This window comes from Megalops cyprinoides, chromosome 5 (assembly GCF_013368585.1).
Source record: "Megalops cyprinoides isolate fMegCyp1 chromosome 5, fMegCyp1.pri, whole genome shotgun sequence".
Taxonomy (NCBI): Eukaryota; Metazoa; Chordata; class Actinopteri; order Elopiformes; family Megalopidae; genus Megalops; species Megalops cyprinoides.
Window position 1 is genome coordinate 32,757,570 of NC_050587.1, and position 15,417 is coordinate 32,772,986.

At 44.4% G+C, this 15,417-nt stretch overlaps 1 protein-coding gene across 1 annotated transcript in view; it reads right to left on the bottom strand.

Moving 5' to 3' along the window:
• Positions 1-5,814: 5,814 nt before the first annotated feature.
• unc13bb (unc-13 homolog Bb (C. elegans)) overlaps positions 5,815-15,417 on the bottom strand; it is a 49,838-nt gene continuing 40,235 nt past the window's right edge. The window contains exons 24-33 of the mRNA XM_036529971.1: positions 11,609-11,697; positions 10,619-10,765; positions 10,403-10,526; positions 9,969-10,025; positions 9,763-9,843; positions 9,017-9,164; positions 8,190-8,246; positions 7,203-7,295; positions 6,738-6,897; positions 5,815-6,100 (exon numbers count right to left, since the gene is read on the bottom strand). Of these exons, the coding sequence (XP_036385864.1) occupies positions 5,815-6,100; positions 6,738-6,897; positions 7,203-7,295; positions 8,190-8,246; positions 9,017-9,164; positions 9,763-9,843; positions 9,969-10,025; positions 10,403-10,526; positions 10,619-10,765; positions 11,609-11,697 (1,242 nt within the window). The remainder of the gene's footprint in view (positions 6,101-6,737; positions 6,898-7,202; positions 7,296-8,189; positions 8,247-9,016; positions 9,165-9,762; positions 9,844-9,968; positions 10,026-10,402; positions 10,527-10,618; positions 10,766-11,608; positions 11,698-15,417) is intronic.

Consider the following 15,417-nt stretch of genomic DNA (forward strand, 5'->3'; position numbering starts at 1 on the left):
GGCCTATTATGAAGCAGTGAGTGAGCCTGTATGATCACACATCTAAGAGCCAAAGAATGCTGCAGCTGCAACTGCCACTGAGTAGAAAATCACATAACCTCCGGTACCTGCTCAAATGCAATAATGCCACTTTGTCCCATTTGGCCAATGTTTCAGACCTTGACACACGTTTTGTCGCAGCTACATGGATCTTGCATGAAAACTGATTATATTTGAATAGTGTGCTGTTAATTACACCTCCAACTGCCCCCATCACGTGGACATATGAGAAAACTGCTGCACGGACATCTGTAACAATTTCCTGAGCATGCCTGCGAGAAACGTTGCGCTTCACATTCTTCACAAGAAAAACAAAAGGCTACATACTTGAAGTTATTAAATGTTTCCTGATAAATTGTATGACGCAGAAAGAATCACAGGGCACACACGCAAGGTAGAAAATCAATCGCAAATAATAAAAGCTCCTCTCCCTTCACAGAAAAAAAGTCTTACCATGACTAAAAACATCAATATCTTTTTTTTCCCTACACAGATGACCAATGAACATGAGCATATATATGGAGTAATGTAGTATTTCAACTGTTGCCTAACAGCCTCTTTAACTGTGCTGTAATGGCTCCAGCCATTTTATTACTGACTTTTATCTGACAGTCAGAAGTGTATCGGCTTCTACAAAGATGTACCTGAGCAGCTTTAAACAGACGTCCTTTGTTTGACAACTTGGTGAGCTAATATGTTTCACTATAGCATGAACAGGCTGTTACCGTTTCCTCAAATGCAGTCATCGTTAACGGAAATATGGAATTTATATTTATATTTATATTTATATTTATATTTATATGCATATGAGGTTAAGTTATAAACAGTTTCTCTGAGGACTTTCCTGGCTCTGCTTATTATTATTTCAATGTGCAACACCCGAATTTGCTCATTGAATTTCACAATTAAGTGGTTTCAAAAGCTTTAAAAGTAGGTGGCCTTTATCTATTTTATTTTAAAATATATCATTGGCACTGAGCTTTGACTAAAACCAGGCTAGTTCATGCAGCCAGTAAACATACTGATAACCACTTCCTGTCATGTCACTTCCTCTCCAGCCTGGGCGCTCCTCTTTAATTCCCACACTGATCTGAGTAAAGAAAAATGTTGTTAATGGAAGCTTCCAACACTGTCAAAATTGTACGATATCCATAGTCATGCATGTTATCAGACATTGTTTCATCACATTACTTATTTGAGGCAGTTCAGGTTCACTTTGTTCAAGGGTATGCATTATCCCACTGCCGATTTGAACCAGCCACCTTCTGGTCACAAATGCAGTGCTATAAGCCCTACACCTCTGCTTTGCCCCAGCCACTGCCAATGTTATTAAGTTATTTATTTAGACTCCCAAAAACATCCTTTCTGTCCAATTTTGAACAGAAAACAGACACCCTGTGGAATTTTTTTGACCTGCTCTCTGCAGGAAGTTGAAGGGGAGGTCAGCATCGTTGCAGCTACACCTAATCCGCCCACGTATAAACAATGTCCACCCTCTGCATTGCGCAATGTGCCCTGAATTCATTCATTAAAGGAAAACGCTCCAACACGGAACGAAGAAATGAAGCATGTCATTTCTGAGGATGCTATCACTGTATCGGCCTCTCACGCACCGGTGGAATGATTCTTTCACAAATCGATCAGTGGTGACTACCAAGAAACTGTGCCTCCCCGGCCAAGGAGTTAGCTGAAAGCGTCCATCTTGGTTTCCGAGAGCCATAAAAACCTGGCATGTCTTTGGAGGAATGTCTGATATTGACACAACAATAAAAGCTGAGATGAAACTGGGTGGAGAACAGTCTGTTTAAAGTCACACACAATATGTGGGGGGTGGGGGGGGGGGGGGGGGCTGCTGGTGGCTGGCTTCATAATTCATCCATTACCATGTTAATAGACCTCTTGAATTGTTTATTAAAATTCAACATTAAGAGGTTGTACACATTCTTAATGGAGAGGCCGCTTCTTGCATAACAAGGGTGATTTATGACCAATTGCAGTATCAACTGCAAGTAGGGGAGTTATCAAGAAGAAAAATACTCTTAACAGAAATTATGTGATTGCAATTACTTGGCAAAGATTTACTGGTGGCAACAGTTTTTGGCCTTCAACTGGGAGTTTGGAAAATGTTAGTGTCCTTCTTTTTGGAAAAAGCACAGCATATACCTCATTTCCCTGTTCTTTTTTACTCAGTGGCTAAAATAAAGTACCTGCCCTGACAGCCCTGATGTTTCAATCATTCTGAAGATTACTGATCCACTGCAATCTATTTAACCCTCTGAAAAAATAAAAACACTTCTTTGTCCTACCAAAAATCAAGGGAAATCAGCTGAGAGACAGGGATAATGTGAAGGTTCAAAGTATCTCATGTGAGTCATTTACACAAACTCATCAAAAGTCTGAACCAACGTAAGTACACTATAGAGACAAAATGAAGGAACGGACAAGTATATAAAACTCTCAGAGGCAAATAGATGTGTTTCTTAAATACTTTATATACAAAATTCATGAATCAGAATGCATTTGTTTAATGATAAACACTATCTTTTCTCCAGTGGTGGTACATAAATAAAAATTCACAACCCAATGTTTACTTACATTGATTGCTATACAATACATGCTATCTTTGTCATTTTAATAAAGATGTGTATTTGTGCAAGAGTTCACGTGTCAAAAAAAAAAAACATGACAAGTAAGCAGAAACAAAAAACGACAAAACTGAACACTTGCACTGCTTGGCACCAGGTACAGACAGAAACGAATCCTTCTTCACACAGCCAGAACTAATGAACACTTCCACCTCCATGCACACCTCTCACACCCCCAGTCACTCATAGCCTCTGATATGCCCTGTCACTCTGTGGATGTTAATCACACAACATTTCCTTAACACACAAACAGACAGAAAGGCTGAGACTTTTACTTCAATGGCAGAATGAGAGGGCAGTAGCCATGACTGGAGACTGAGATTTCATGAACCCCAAAATGTGTCATCACTGGTCATCAGCGACTCTATCACTTGAACAAAATTCAGGCATTTTTATCACTGGATCATAAAAGTCGGTGTTGGGAAACGTGTCAGGTTTCACCCATTATAGTGTCTTTAAAGCCTCTCTCATCACTAGCTGAGGCCTCTTATGGACCTCAAATCTGGATTTTAATACAGGAAAAAATATGAAATAGAGAATGGACATGGAATAGTATGGCCAAATAGTACGCAGACTAGGATGAAGTGAGAGGAGTTCAGAGGTATGCCTTCATTTCAGTCCTACCAGGCATGTTTGAAGAGGGATGCTACACCAAAAACAAGATTTAGAAAAATCCTCAAACACAAACGACGATGATAACGTAAAAATAAGCTGAGAAAGTATCAGTCTCCAAAATTTCACATGATTGAACCGTTAAATGTGAACAAGTGATGTCTGTGGCTATCAAGACAGAAAGAAACAGATTGGAATGTGCAAAAACAACATAAAGGGAACCATCTTGTTAAGATTAGCAGGTACAGTGAGCTTTCAGTTTGGTCCGGTTTTGGCAGGTAACACCAGTCCACCACGTCTTCGTGAATTATGAAGTAAACTATACCAAAAAAAAAAAAACTGAAAACAGATGGAATGCAAGCACTGAATGAGAGATCCGTGTGGATTCCATGTCTTCCAAATTATTATTACATTAAGGCCGCTGAGAAGGACAAGACAACGCAACTTGGAAAAGAAAAACAAAGTGATCTGTAAACCCATGGATAGGACTGCTCTCTCACAGTGCAGCTGGGTCTCTCCAGAGCCTCCACAGATCCGAATCACTTATACAAACCTTTCTAGTCCTGCCGCTAACAGATGCCCAGGACTGTTATGTACTGTAGTTTGTGTGTGCTTATTACATCCAACCTAACACCTCCCCAAAGATTTCCAATACACTTAAAATGAATTCCAAGCTCCAGTTTGATATGCAGTACATGTTAAATCACAGTCACTGACTGATTTTTTTTTTTTTTAATTCACTAAGCAGTCTTAGGCGCCCTTTAACTTCAGTTCCCTTGTGCATTCTGTGCCAGACACCTAGCAAGCACACAGAACAAATTAGGATTTTTTTGTCTTTGACTGCCAGTGTCTAACTTCAAACATAAACCCTACTGCATAAATGCATAAAACAACAAATAAATAAAACATGCTCACTGCAATTCTGTTGTCTCAACGTCTGCCACGGATTTGTGAGAATGTGCCAAAGAGTGACTCAGTAATGACAGATGAGGCTGTCTGGCTTAAATTGCAAGAATAACAGTGTAGACCGTGTGAGAAAACATTCTGAAACACAGGCCTTTCCTTCATGCACAAGGGTGCTCTTTTCTAATCTTATTTTGCCTTCTTCAGGGGCTAAAATACTAAGATTTGTTTAAAATAACCTTCTTCCCTTTTTATTTCATGCATAGCTACTGCATTATAAAAAATCCACTGCTTCATCCTTATTATGGAAAAGTCAGTCTGAAACAAATAGCATATTTTACACGTGACCATTCTAAAAATGTTTTCTTTTGTTGTGATTTTTTCCCTCTTTTTGAACCCTCTCTTTGACCAGATATCCAGAGCATTTTTACTTTTTATCAGGATCATTTATACCAGTTGACTCTGATTCTAATCCAAACTACTGTGTGAACACATGACAATACAGATCAGAGTCAGACTGTAGGTGTTTCCAATCCGAAATGGCGTGTAAACTCTCCTTATACTTCTCACATACCCCTCAGAAGGCACGCTGTGGGCATATTCATCCTCTGTATATGAACTCTACAGGCTGGGTGCATAGCCCCTCACCACTCAAGACTTATTGCTAAAAACCCAGAGCACACAGCTGTAAAACTAAAGATTAAAAAGACCAAAGCCGCATCTTACATTCCATTTTCAGATTTGATCCAACTAATGATCAGCAGTGGAAAAGCATCACCTTCACTATTTGTGCCCTTACACCATGAAGAGGATTGTTAACTGTATCTGGCTTCCAGATTGAGTAAACAGTGGTCTGCTTCAGTTCAGAAATTCACAACCACTACAGTTAATCTTCACAACTATTGTGTATAAGGCATCAGACACAGGGATATGACTGCATTTAGGAATATTGCACATCAACATAAATCAAACTGACAACCCACTGTACATTATTGGTGGCGGTTGAGACTAAAAAAACTTTACTTGGCAGAGGTCAGGGGTCTGACCAGTGGAGGCTCTGGGAGTTCCACAGAGACAGACGGACAGACAGACAGAGTGAGTAAGTGAACATGAGAGTGAGAGTGTGTGGGTGACCAGGTGTCTGTTTTGGCATGAGGAGCAGCCCAGAAACAGTGCAGTCCAGGTGGGCCTGAAGGACAGCCAGAGGGGGGAGGCCCATAGAGACACCCCTCTCTCTTCTACAGTATAGCCTCTTCATCATTTGTCCGCTCTTATGGAGGGGGCGTGGAGGGCGAGAGTGGCAGGAGGGGCCGTTACCTCCAATGTGGGCGAGGCTTATTCCTCAGGTGACCACCCTTTTTCTGCTTCTGGCACGTACTCTGCCCCTCCAAAGCCAGGGTAGACAGAAGTTGAGGTGGTGTTTAATTGGATGGCTCTCCCATCAATCACACCATGCTCCCTTCTGATTGGCTTCCAGGCTGTAGGACAGCTGCTACCACCCCATTTGCAACTCCCACCCCTAACTCCTCCCTATTGGTCAGTAAACTGTGGGCGGTGAGGCCGCCTTCCGCCACAAGCCCCCCACCCCACCCCAGCCTCCTTCCCCGCCCCCTCCTCATCTGCCCTCCTCGGCCGAGCGGGTCTCGGACTTGAGCTTGACGAACTCCTTGGCCACCTCGTCGTTGGTGCGCTGGGACAGGATCCTCAGCACGGTCAGGCCCGTGTCGTCCATGTGGACCTGCCGGCCCAGCGGGCACCAGCAGGCGCAGCTGCCCCGCTCCACCACGTCCCGCAGCTGCAGCACGGCCACGCCCACCACCCGGTCCGCGCGGCCGAAGCAGTAGTCCTTCACACACACCTGCAGCTCGTAGCACTCCGGCCCGTCCAAGTTACCGAGAATACTACAGCGAGGGGGGGGGGGGGTAGGGGCGAGCAAAACCGTGCGGGTGGGGTGGAGAGAGAGAGAGAGGGAGAGAGAGAGGGAGAGAGAGAGAGGGGAACACAGAGTGAGAGAGCGTCAGAGAAAGAGAGAGAAGTAGATGTGGAGAGGAAGAGACAGCCAAAGAGATTGAGTAAGGCAAAGAGAAGAACAGAAAGAGAGAGTGAGTGGGAAAGAAAGACGAAGACAGAGTGAGAGACAAGGAGAAAGGAACAGGGTGAAAGAAACAAGGATGCGGAGGGAGAAAGAGGAGGCACATAGATGGAGAATGAAATGAGAGCCATAAAAACAGGTGACAAGATGACAGATGGAAAAAGAAGATAGAAAAAGAAGTGAGCAGGTGAGAGGACAATTTATGAAGTCATCTAGTGATGGTATAAATCTGCTGACACAAATATGGGTAAAAGTATTGGAGGGCTGCCATCTGCACATTAACACTACGCAAGAATTCTGTAACACTGGATCACACTTTAGAGGAATGGAGTTTCACGGATTTCGAGTCAGGACATTCAGAAAGAATTACAGGGGACAGATACTGCAGCAATGTTTGCCTGCAGCTAAAGGGAGAGAAAAAGGCCCTTGTCGCAGGCTGTACTCACAAATGGAATGTCTCATTGAACTTGGGCGCCCAGCTGTTGTTCTTGGACTTGGTGGTGAACTTGCGCTTTTTGTCGCTGAGGTGGGGTCCGATCATGGTGATCTCCACGAAGGGCCGGAACATTCCGGAGGTCTGCCACTTGAGGTCATTTGCTGCCACAACTGAGAAAGGCAGGGAAAAAAGAGAAAGAGAAATGGAGATATGGAGGTTGTTTCTATGAATTATGAATCCATTACTTTGGCAACACTATGGTCATGCTCATTTTGGCACTACTCTCTATATGTGGTCATGCCAATAAGTCAAATCTGATATTGGAAGAGAAAGAGAGAGGGCAAATAGGCAAGACAGACATGGAGGAGAGGGAGATGGGGAGGAGAAGGCGGTTGATATTAATCCTTATTTGCTCAAAACAAGCATAGCAGTAACCTTGGGATATGAGCAAGGTGAAGTGTTCTGCATTGCTCACCTTTTACTGTGACCTTGTGTTCCCCTGTTCCAGGGTGAGTAAAGAGATCCACCTGTATGGACACCTCTCCAACAGGTTTGTCCACTCCCGAACCTACACACACACACACACACACACACACACACACACACACACACAAACAGACATACAGAGACGTGCATACATACATACACATATACACACACATAAAAAGAAAGAAAAAAAAAACAAGCTCTAAATGAAAATTCAAAACAGCTCACACGCTCATCAAAAGTACATCAGCATGCCTAAAATTTCCTTTAGGCTTATGCAATTATTAAACACCTACCCAAGTTACTTTCAAAACACATCAGACCTCAGGTGGCAAGACCATCAGAGCAGTGTACTACATGCATGCACCATGCATGCAGATGAGCCATGCTGCCCTCTCTATGCCCAGACTACAGAATCCATTCTGTCTTCATCCATTTGCATAAGGCTACAAATTACACCAATTCTGCAGGGTTTGCACATGCCCATAACATGGCTGTGTGTGGTAAGGGTTTCTACAGAGATCTGATAATATCTGATTACCTGAAAAGGAAGGGCAAATGTACTTTATTACACGTTTAGCCTGGTGCCTGCAGTTCTTGCATGCTACAGAGATTTCTGTGGCTGTTAAAAGTATTTCTGTTATGTACTAAATGTGCTCACAGTGTTCTGTACAAAAGGCACACATGAATAGAAACGTGCTGGTTCATGTGCAAATTTCCAAATCCTAACACAGTTTCAAGACCAAGGTCAATAAAAACACAGCTGCTAGGTAAAGCAGTGGGGAACGCCAGTAAGGTATTATGGAAACGGGGACGAGATTTGGGGGACGGGGGTTAACACAGCTGTCATTCTCTACGGCTGTCTGGGTCAGCAGGAGTTCGCAAGGATGGGGAGGTGAGAGGGACACTGCAAGGGCGCTGGGTGTCGCGACCAGGGACCTGCGGGTCCCCAAGCTTCGAGGCCGTCATCACCTACCCCGGGTTGGCTGGATTTTCTCGCTAGCCGTAAACCTTATACCCCTTCCATTGTGCACTGGACGGACAGGCAAAAGCAGCAGAAGAGAGAGGAAAAAAAACAGGACAAACAGAAGACACAGTGACAGAGCGGAAAAGGCGGGAGGTACGCAGAAGACCGCCCTGGCACCGCGATGCGTCGAACGCGCCAGGCTGTCTGCTCAAGGAGGGCCTTTGTGAACACGGGCTTGCCATTTCTCCTGGGAACGAGGGCTTTGTAAGCGGCTTCGCCCGGGCAGAGAACCAGCCCACGACACCAGAGAGAATGGCAACGTCTCACTGGCGCCTTCTGCTGGTCTGCTGCATGTTCACCAGGGCCCACAAATGTTGAGTTGAGGAAAACTTTTGAAAAGTGTGCTACCAAAAATTGAGCACTAAAGAGGCAAACGACTACACATCTTTCTGAAATATATTGAAAAATGCCAAAAAGATATTCTACAACATGATTACAAGGTAAGGAATCAAGCTCTTCCATTCATTTAATCTGCTATAATTTACAATCATACTCACCCATATGAATAAATCAAAAATAATCTTGCATGGGTTAATGGCAAAGCAAGATGTGACCCAACTATATAGACTAATAAGCATCATTCATGTACAACTAGTCAGTATGTGCCCACAGTCACTTTCATTAAAACTAGTTCTGCTTTGGGCCTAATGCTGTCTGAAGGTGCAGGTGGGATGGTGAGACTTCTCATGCTCTCCTTCGGGTCTTTATTAAGATGGACAGCCCAGAGCAGAGGTGGTGAGTTGGTGGGAAGAGGTGTGTGTGCGGCCAGCTCTCACCCTGGGCGTGCTGGGTGGTGACGAAGTTGCGGATCAGGGTGTCGGTGGTCTGTGTGTAGAGGGACAGGGCGTAGCGCAGAGAGGACAGCTCCTGGCTCTTCTCCAGGAAGGCCTTCTTCAGCCCGTTCCCGCCCGCGTGGAAGTATTGCTGCAGGACGCAGGTGGAACGTGAGAGGGAGGTTCACGTGGGTTATCAGGAAACCTCTGAGATCAGACTGACATCAATTTATCATAGACCTTCACAGAATATGGTTCGGAACACACGTGGCACTCCGTGTTCCTTTGGAACATCTGTTCTTTGCAAGTGTTCTGGGAAAAACCCACTTACACAATATGCTGTTTCAGCATACGTACGTAGGTCGCCCAAAAACTAATACCCCACATTTTTTCCTAAATTAATTCCCACAGGGGAATGCTCAGACTTGTGAGATTGTATAACTTTCAGGCAAAGCACTGTGCATGTAATGAATACATCTAATTAAAAGGGAACCTCCTCCTCAGTGCTGAGAAAGAGGGGGACATTACTTTCCTGAAAATAACATGTGAGATAAGATAAGATTTACAAGATGAAAAACAGTTAACCTTGCATTTTGTCCTGGACAAGCGAGGCTTAGCAACATATAATCTATATTGCCATCCATTGTTGATGTTTCACTGATAAATATAAACTGTCAGGTTTGTTCTGACATCATCTAACAGGAGAGAAAGATATAAACCCTCCCCCCCTTCCTCTTCCTGAAGCTCACCTTTATTGTGTCTAGTGCCACGTCCATGACTGCGCACTGCTTGGGCGTCAGGCTCTTCGCCTCACCTGATACCATGTGATCCTGCAAAACCAATCAAAGAAAGGTGTGGGTGTGGACTGCCTCCAGGTTCCTTCCTCCAGAACAAGAATGCAGCAGTGCTGTAAGGTGCTCTTTGTAGCGACGCCTGAAGGGGTGGTGAGCGGTACCTTGAGTTTGGACAGCTGTCCTAGGTCCTTGGCTGCAGTGAGGATCATCTGGGCTCCCTGCAATGAAGACCACACCGCAGGGGGACAGAGACAGAGGGGTCGATTAAAGAATCCCTTCCTCACTTTGCAAAAAATAACACAGTCTCACAGCTTCCTCTTGACAACGCCTTCATGCTGCACTGCACACTACTGCTGCCTGCATTCAAACTGCTTGAACTTTCCGTTTTCATTTAAAAATTGGCCACACTGCACTAGTCTTCCACTAGAGGGTGCTGTAAGTTCAGCAAAGCATTCAAGTGGCTAAAATAGACATGCTGCAATTTTGCCTTTCTGAAAAAAAAAGCCTCACACACTACTTCATGATACTTTTTTCTTTGTTTTCGTGACATGAAACCATACATGTGGAAAGTGGCTATGGAAAGAGGAAAGCTTACGGAGGTGTCGCTGCTCTGTGGCAGGACGATGGTCTTCTCCAGACTGTTCATGACGATCCTCCACAGCTCCTTCAGGACACGCTTCAGCACTGTCTTCTCACAGACTGTGGCAAACAGCATCAGGCTGGATGGGAGGGGAGAGACCCAATACATGCATAAGAACACAGGAAAACAGAGCCAAAATGGCGGCAAACAGGAGGTGGACCCCCAACTCACTTTCCATCTAGGAAGTCCATGAGTGGCCGGAGCACGTTGTCAGAGTCGGCCTCCACCGTGTTGCGGCTGTTGGCGTTGACGGGGCCCTTGATCTGGTACAGGAGGTCAGCCATCTGCCTCATGCAGTCGTCGATTCGGCTCTGGAAACTGGGGACAGAGAAGCAAAGGATCCTGGGACATCAGCAGCCAGCAGAGTTCGAAAGGGAAGCCATATTACAGACCACATGCTTATGGCCTTTTAGTCTGAGTTTAAATCTGAAATATGTTTCAGATAATTTCACATCCTGTTCCTGTACCTTCAACCACTGCATAATGTCAGTGTGTTATTCCCCAAGGATTTACTGACAAAAAGCCTGGGACAGAACATGAGATCATGGCAGAACACAACAATTTAAGAGCTGGAATCGACTACATACTGACAGAAAAATCCTGGGAAGAACAGGATGTAACACCTGCATAGCGGTAAGAGTTTGAAGGATACCTGGGGCTGGTTTTATATCAATAGTTTACCTTACAATTTTTCCACTTCTGCGTGTGTGTGCGCATGTGCGCGTGCGCGCGCGTGTGTGTGTGTGTGTGTGTGTAATGATTGAGTGCACTGTCCTTGTGTGTTTTATATTACACTTGGGCTTCGTTCTGTGTGTAATGATATCTATGATATTAATGGCTGTCTTCTCTGCAGTGTACTGTGTGTGTGTGTGTGTGTGTGTGTGTGTGTGTGTGTGTGTGTGTTTGTGTGTGTGTGTGTTTGTGTGTGTGTGTTTGCGCGCATGACTGTACATTGGAGTATCTGTCTGTGTGGGGACTGCATGCAGCGTCCTTGTGTGTTTTATGATACACCCGGGCTTTGCGCTGTGTGTAATGATACCTGCGATACTGACGGCTGTCTCCCCTGCAGGGTACTGTGTGTATGTGTGTGTGAGAGAGACAGAGTGAGTGAGGCAGTGAGTGACCGAGTTAACGAATGCGTGCGCATGCTTGCCAGCCCACCTGTTCCCGAACGTAGCGCTCAGCTCGTCCAGCACATTGTTGAGCTTCACCTGCAGCTCGTTCAGGAGGTCGCTGGCCTCAGGGTCCAGCTGCAAGCAGACAGGCAGACAGGCAGACGCAGACGGACAGACAGAAGCAAACAGACAAGCAGGAGGCACCTGGATTAGACTGGAGTTCCTCTACGCTAATTAAACCTGCAGCACAGTCTGACCATTCCATACTCCACAGCACTCAGTGGTTTGATGATCAGAAACAACTGTGTGGTCCTACATTTCCGTACATGCAATATCACACCTGCAGCAGTGTATGGGTTTTCATTAGATCCCAGCATTCCGGCGAGAGATTGGCATAAACCTCCACTATAAAATATTTCCAAGACCAGGGCATGGCCAACCAAGACTCTCATATGGCTCCTCAGAGCTAAAGATGTGACCCTTTAGGATAGCGTAAAGGAAAAAAACATCCATTTTACAGGCCTCGGTATGACAGAATGAGTATGTGAATGTGTATTAAAAGTCTGGAGAAATTTTACTGTGGCCTTTGCGCAATGACAATAAATTGTAGCTCTAACCCTGGGTCAGGTTTGCCACCCCTGTCCTGGTTGGAATACGACAGAGAAAAAAAAAGAAAGTAGAAACAGAAAATAAGAAAACAATTTCAAACACTGCCATATTGTCTTTGGAAGAACACCATCAGAAATCCAATGCAGAGCACATGGCACCCGAAGGCCAATAAAAAGGGACAAATGAAAAAGATGAGAGGACAGACACTTAGTAATAAGTTGCACACTGAACCACGGAGGATAAAGACACACGCTTCCATCTCAGACAAGCTCATCTCTTTAACCATGCCTCGCGGTACTGGGAAAGAGGTATGGCGACTGGGGGCATGTGTATCAGCTGTCGGCAGCAAAGTTGGATCAACGGTGTCCAAATACCCTGGAGAGCTCCACAGGTAGCAGGCCTTCCTTTGCCAGTCTCAGAATGATCCATGTAACAAAGCTGCCGTTCAGCCCCTGCCAACGTCCCCCTAATGGCCCTGTTAAGATGAAACACTTCCTGGACACCCCAGTGACTCTGGGTGCCACGTCCTGCTGCCTGGGATAATGGCTGCTCTCCCTCTCGGCGACGTGGCAGCCCCGCCAACTAGCCCCCCCCACGCTCCCCCCCTCCATTTGCGGGACAAATGAGTCCCTGCCGGTCTGCCTGACCGCTTAATCGTCTGGGAGACAGCCGACCGCAGAGCCAGAGCTCGTCAGCTTTGTGCAGGATGACCCGGTTTCTGCCTCGTTGTTAGTCCGGGAACATACGACCCCACTGCTGGCAAAATGTGGCGTGTTGGTGTGAACCACCAGGTCATAGAATGCTGCATACTAGGGCTTCTTTATCAATGGTCAGCTACTGCTTATTATAACATTAAAACTGTGCGAAAACTGTGACATCCAAATGGGGACTTAGCTGCTGTGACCCAGCAGGATTTGCTCTGAACAAGCAGAGTTTTGTCTGGCAGCAGGAATTAATGGCTGGAATGAAAGAGGACTGCCATCATGTTCTTCTACAACATACATGTAGCATTCTAAATACTCATTCCACTGGGGTTGTACCGGCAGGACTCAAACCCTCAACTTTTGACACAAGATCCCGAAAAAAGAAGTGATTAGGTCACTGTGCAAAAGATCCCTGTCCACTGCACAGAGAACTTATAGACCTGTTCTTTAGCACACTCTCTATGCCGACACAGGCACACTCATGTCACTGCATACATTACCACACTGTCTATGTTGACACAGTTACACTCTTGTCATCACAGTTACACTCATGTCATTACATACATGTTCCATTACTTGTGCCTGAAACAGGCAGTTACTGAATGCATGTTTCCACTAGAAAGAGTACCGTGGCACACACCCTCAAGGGTTTCTCACACTTGTGGGTTTCTAGTGGAAATGGTTTTGTTGTCCTCACGTCCAAGGGTTTTGCACACAGCTGAAAGAAGGACAGTATTTCGCCCTTGTTGGAGTATGGAGTGCACTCAGATAGCAGTGCAGCCTCCCACACAGAGAGGCAATGACTCCCCAGTTGGAGCCGGCTATTATGGGCTGCAGCAGCAAAAGATCACGCTCCGACCCATGACCTTGGCTGCTCTGATGTCTGACTTCATTTGGCTCCTAAACAATTGAGGTGATTAAGAACATCAAGTGTCCTTAAGGGCCATTTAAACATTCGAACCCTGGGGCTTTGATAAGGTGCCTCAAATGTGTTAGTCATGAAAATCTGAGTCCTACTGTAGCTGTTAAGTTGCAAGAAGGGACAGGAGCAAAAACTGTAAGCAAAGGTTCATTTTTTGATTAATGAGTGTACTATTAATAATAATATACAACTATTAATAAGTATACTATTAATAATTATTATAATAACTATTATACTATTAATACTATTAATTAGTAAGATTAATAGCATTGATTAATAAAATCTATTGAATGGAGGAGACTACATTGATTAACTCTCTACTAGAATGAGTTTAACTACAAGAAGGCATGGAGGAGGGAAGGGAAAGTTAGTCAAAATCCTGTTTTCTGTGCAATTATTGCATTGTAAGTGTCAAATTCACGTAACAATAGTTCGTTAATGCAAACCACTAAAATCCAAATTCAGCTATATTAAACTACAGTTTTTGACTAAAAATGCACAGAAAACAAGACCCAAAGAACTCACACCCATCTTTGTTCAAGCCCACCTTTTTTGTGCTGGCTTCAGTCTTTAAAAGAGGAAAGAAAAAAGAAAAAGAGTAACGTCAGTATTGAGGCAGGTCAAAAGTCTTTTTATTTCCTTTAAAGGGAATGAACGCACCTGATGCAGTGAGTCAACTTCCTGTTACCTGACCTTCAGGTAATCTGATTGGACAGTGTTCAAGTTCAGTGTTGTGGTGGGAACATTAGCCAACAGCTATGGCCCTACTTGAAAAGTGTCCAAGAATACACCAGAGGCTGTGTTCCATTATGGTAATCAGCTGTCAATTACAATGTGACAAAACTCATGCAGAATAAGACCCTTCAAGGACTGCCACCTACAATTACATAACATTCTCACAGCACTCCTGCAACACCAGTTTAACATAACATTGCTATAACCTTAAAGATGCACTATATCTTACAGTATGTATAAGCTGTCCTTTGATGATATACTGTATATTCAACAGCCCTGACCATAAATAAGTGAGTACATGTTCTTAAGGGTATTCTTGTATTGCTCTGTGGGACTGCAGTTTGATACAAACTGTTTTGTAAAGGTAGACTAGAACTACATCAATGCACTGCATCAGCAGTAATGAAAAAAGTCTTGTGCTCAAAAACCAGCCAAGACCTATCCTCTACCCAGGTAGCATAATGTTCTCACAAGGTAAATGTAACATAGCAACAATGTTAAGGAGACACAAATATATGCCATGTTACCAGAAAAATGGTGGTTTGGGTAGGTTGGAGGGGGGTCATTTATGGCCTATGCACCAAGCACACAGCAGGACCGAGATCAACCACACCTCGTTTTCCTTATCTTTAGACTAATGAGGTGAAAAGCAGTAAAATGAGTGGGGAGAAAATACAGATAAAGGGAACTTAGGGGGTATACCAAAGATTAGAAGAGGAAGTTCTTTCCATTTTGTCCTCTGTGGTGTCCAGCTACATTGCTACTGCTACATTGAAAACGTCCAGCTCCCCAGGAAGCATTTTAACTCTTTGAATTTAACTTTGAGGTACATAAAAATCAGACAGTTTCAAGAGTATTTACAGTTTGTAAATTATATTTCAAACA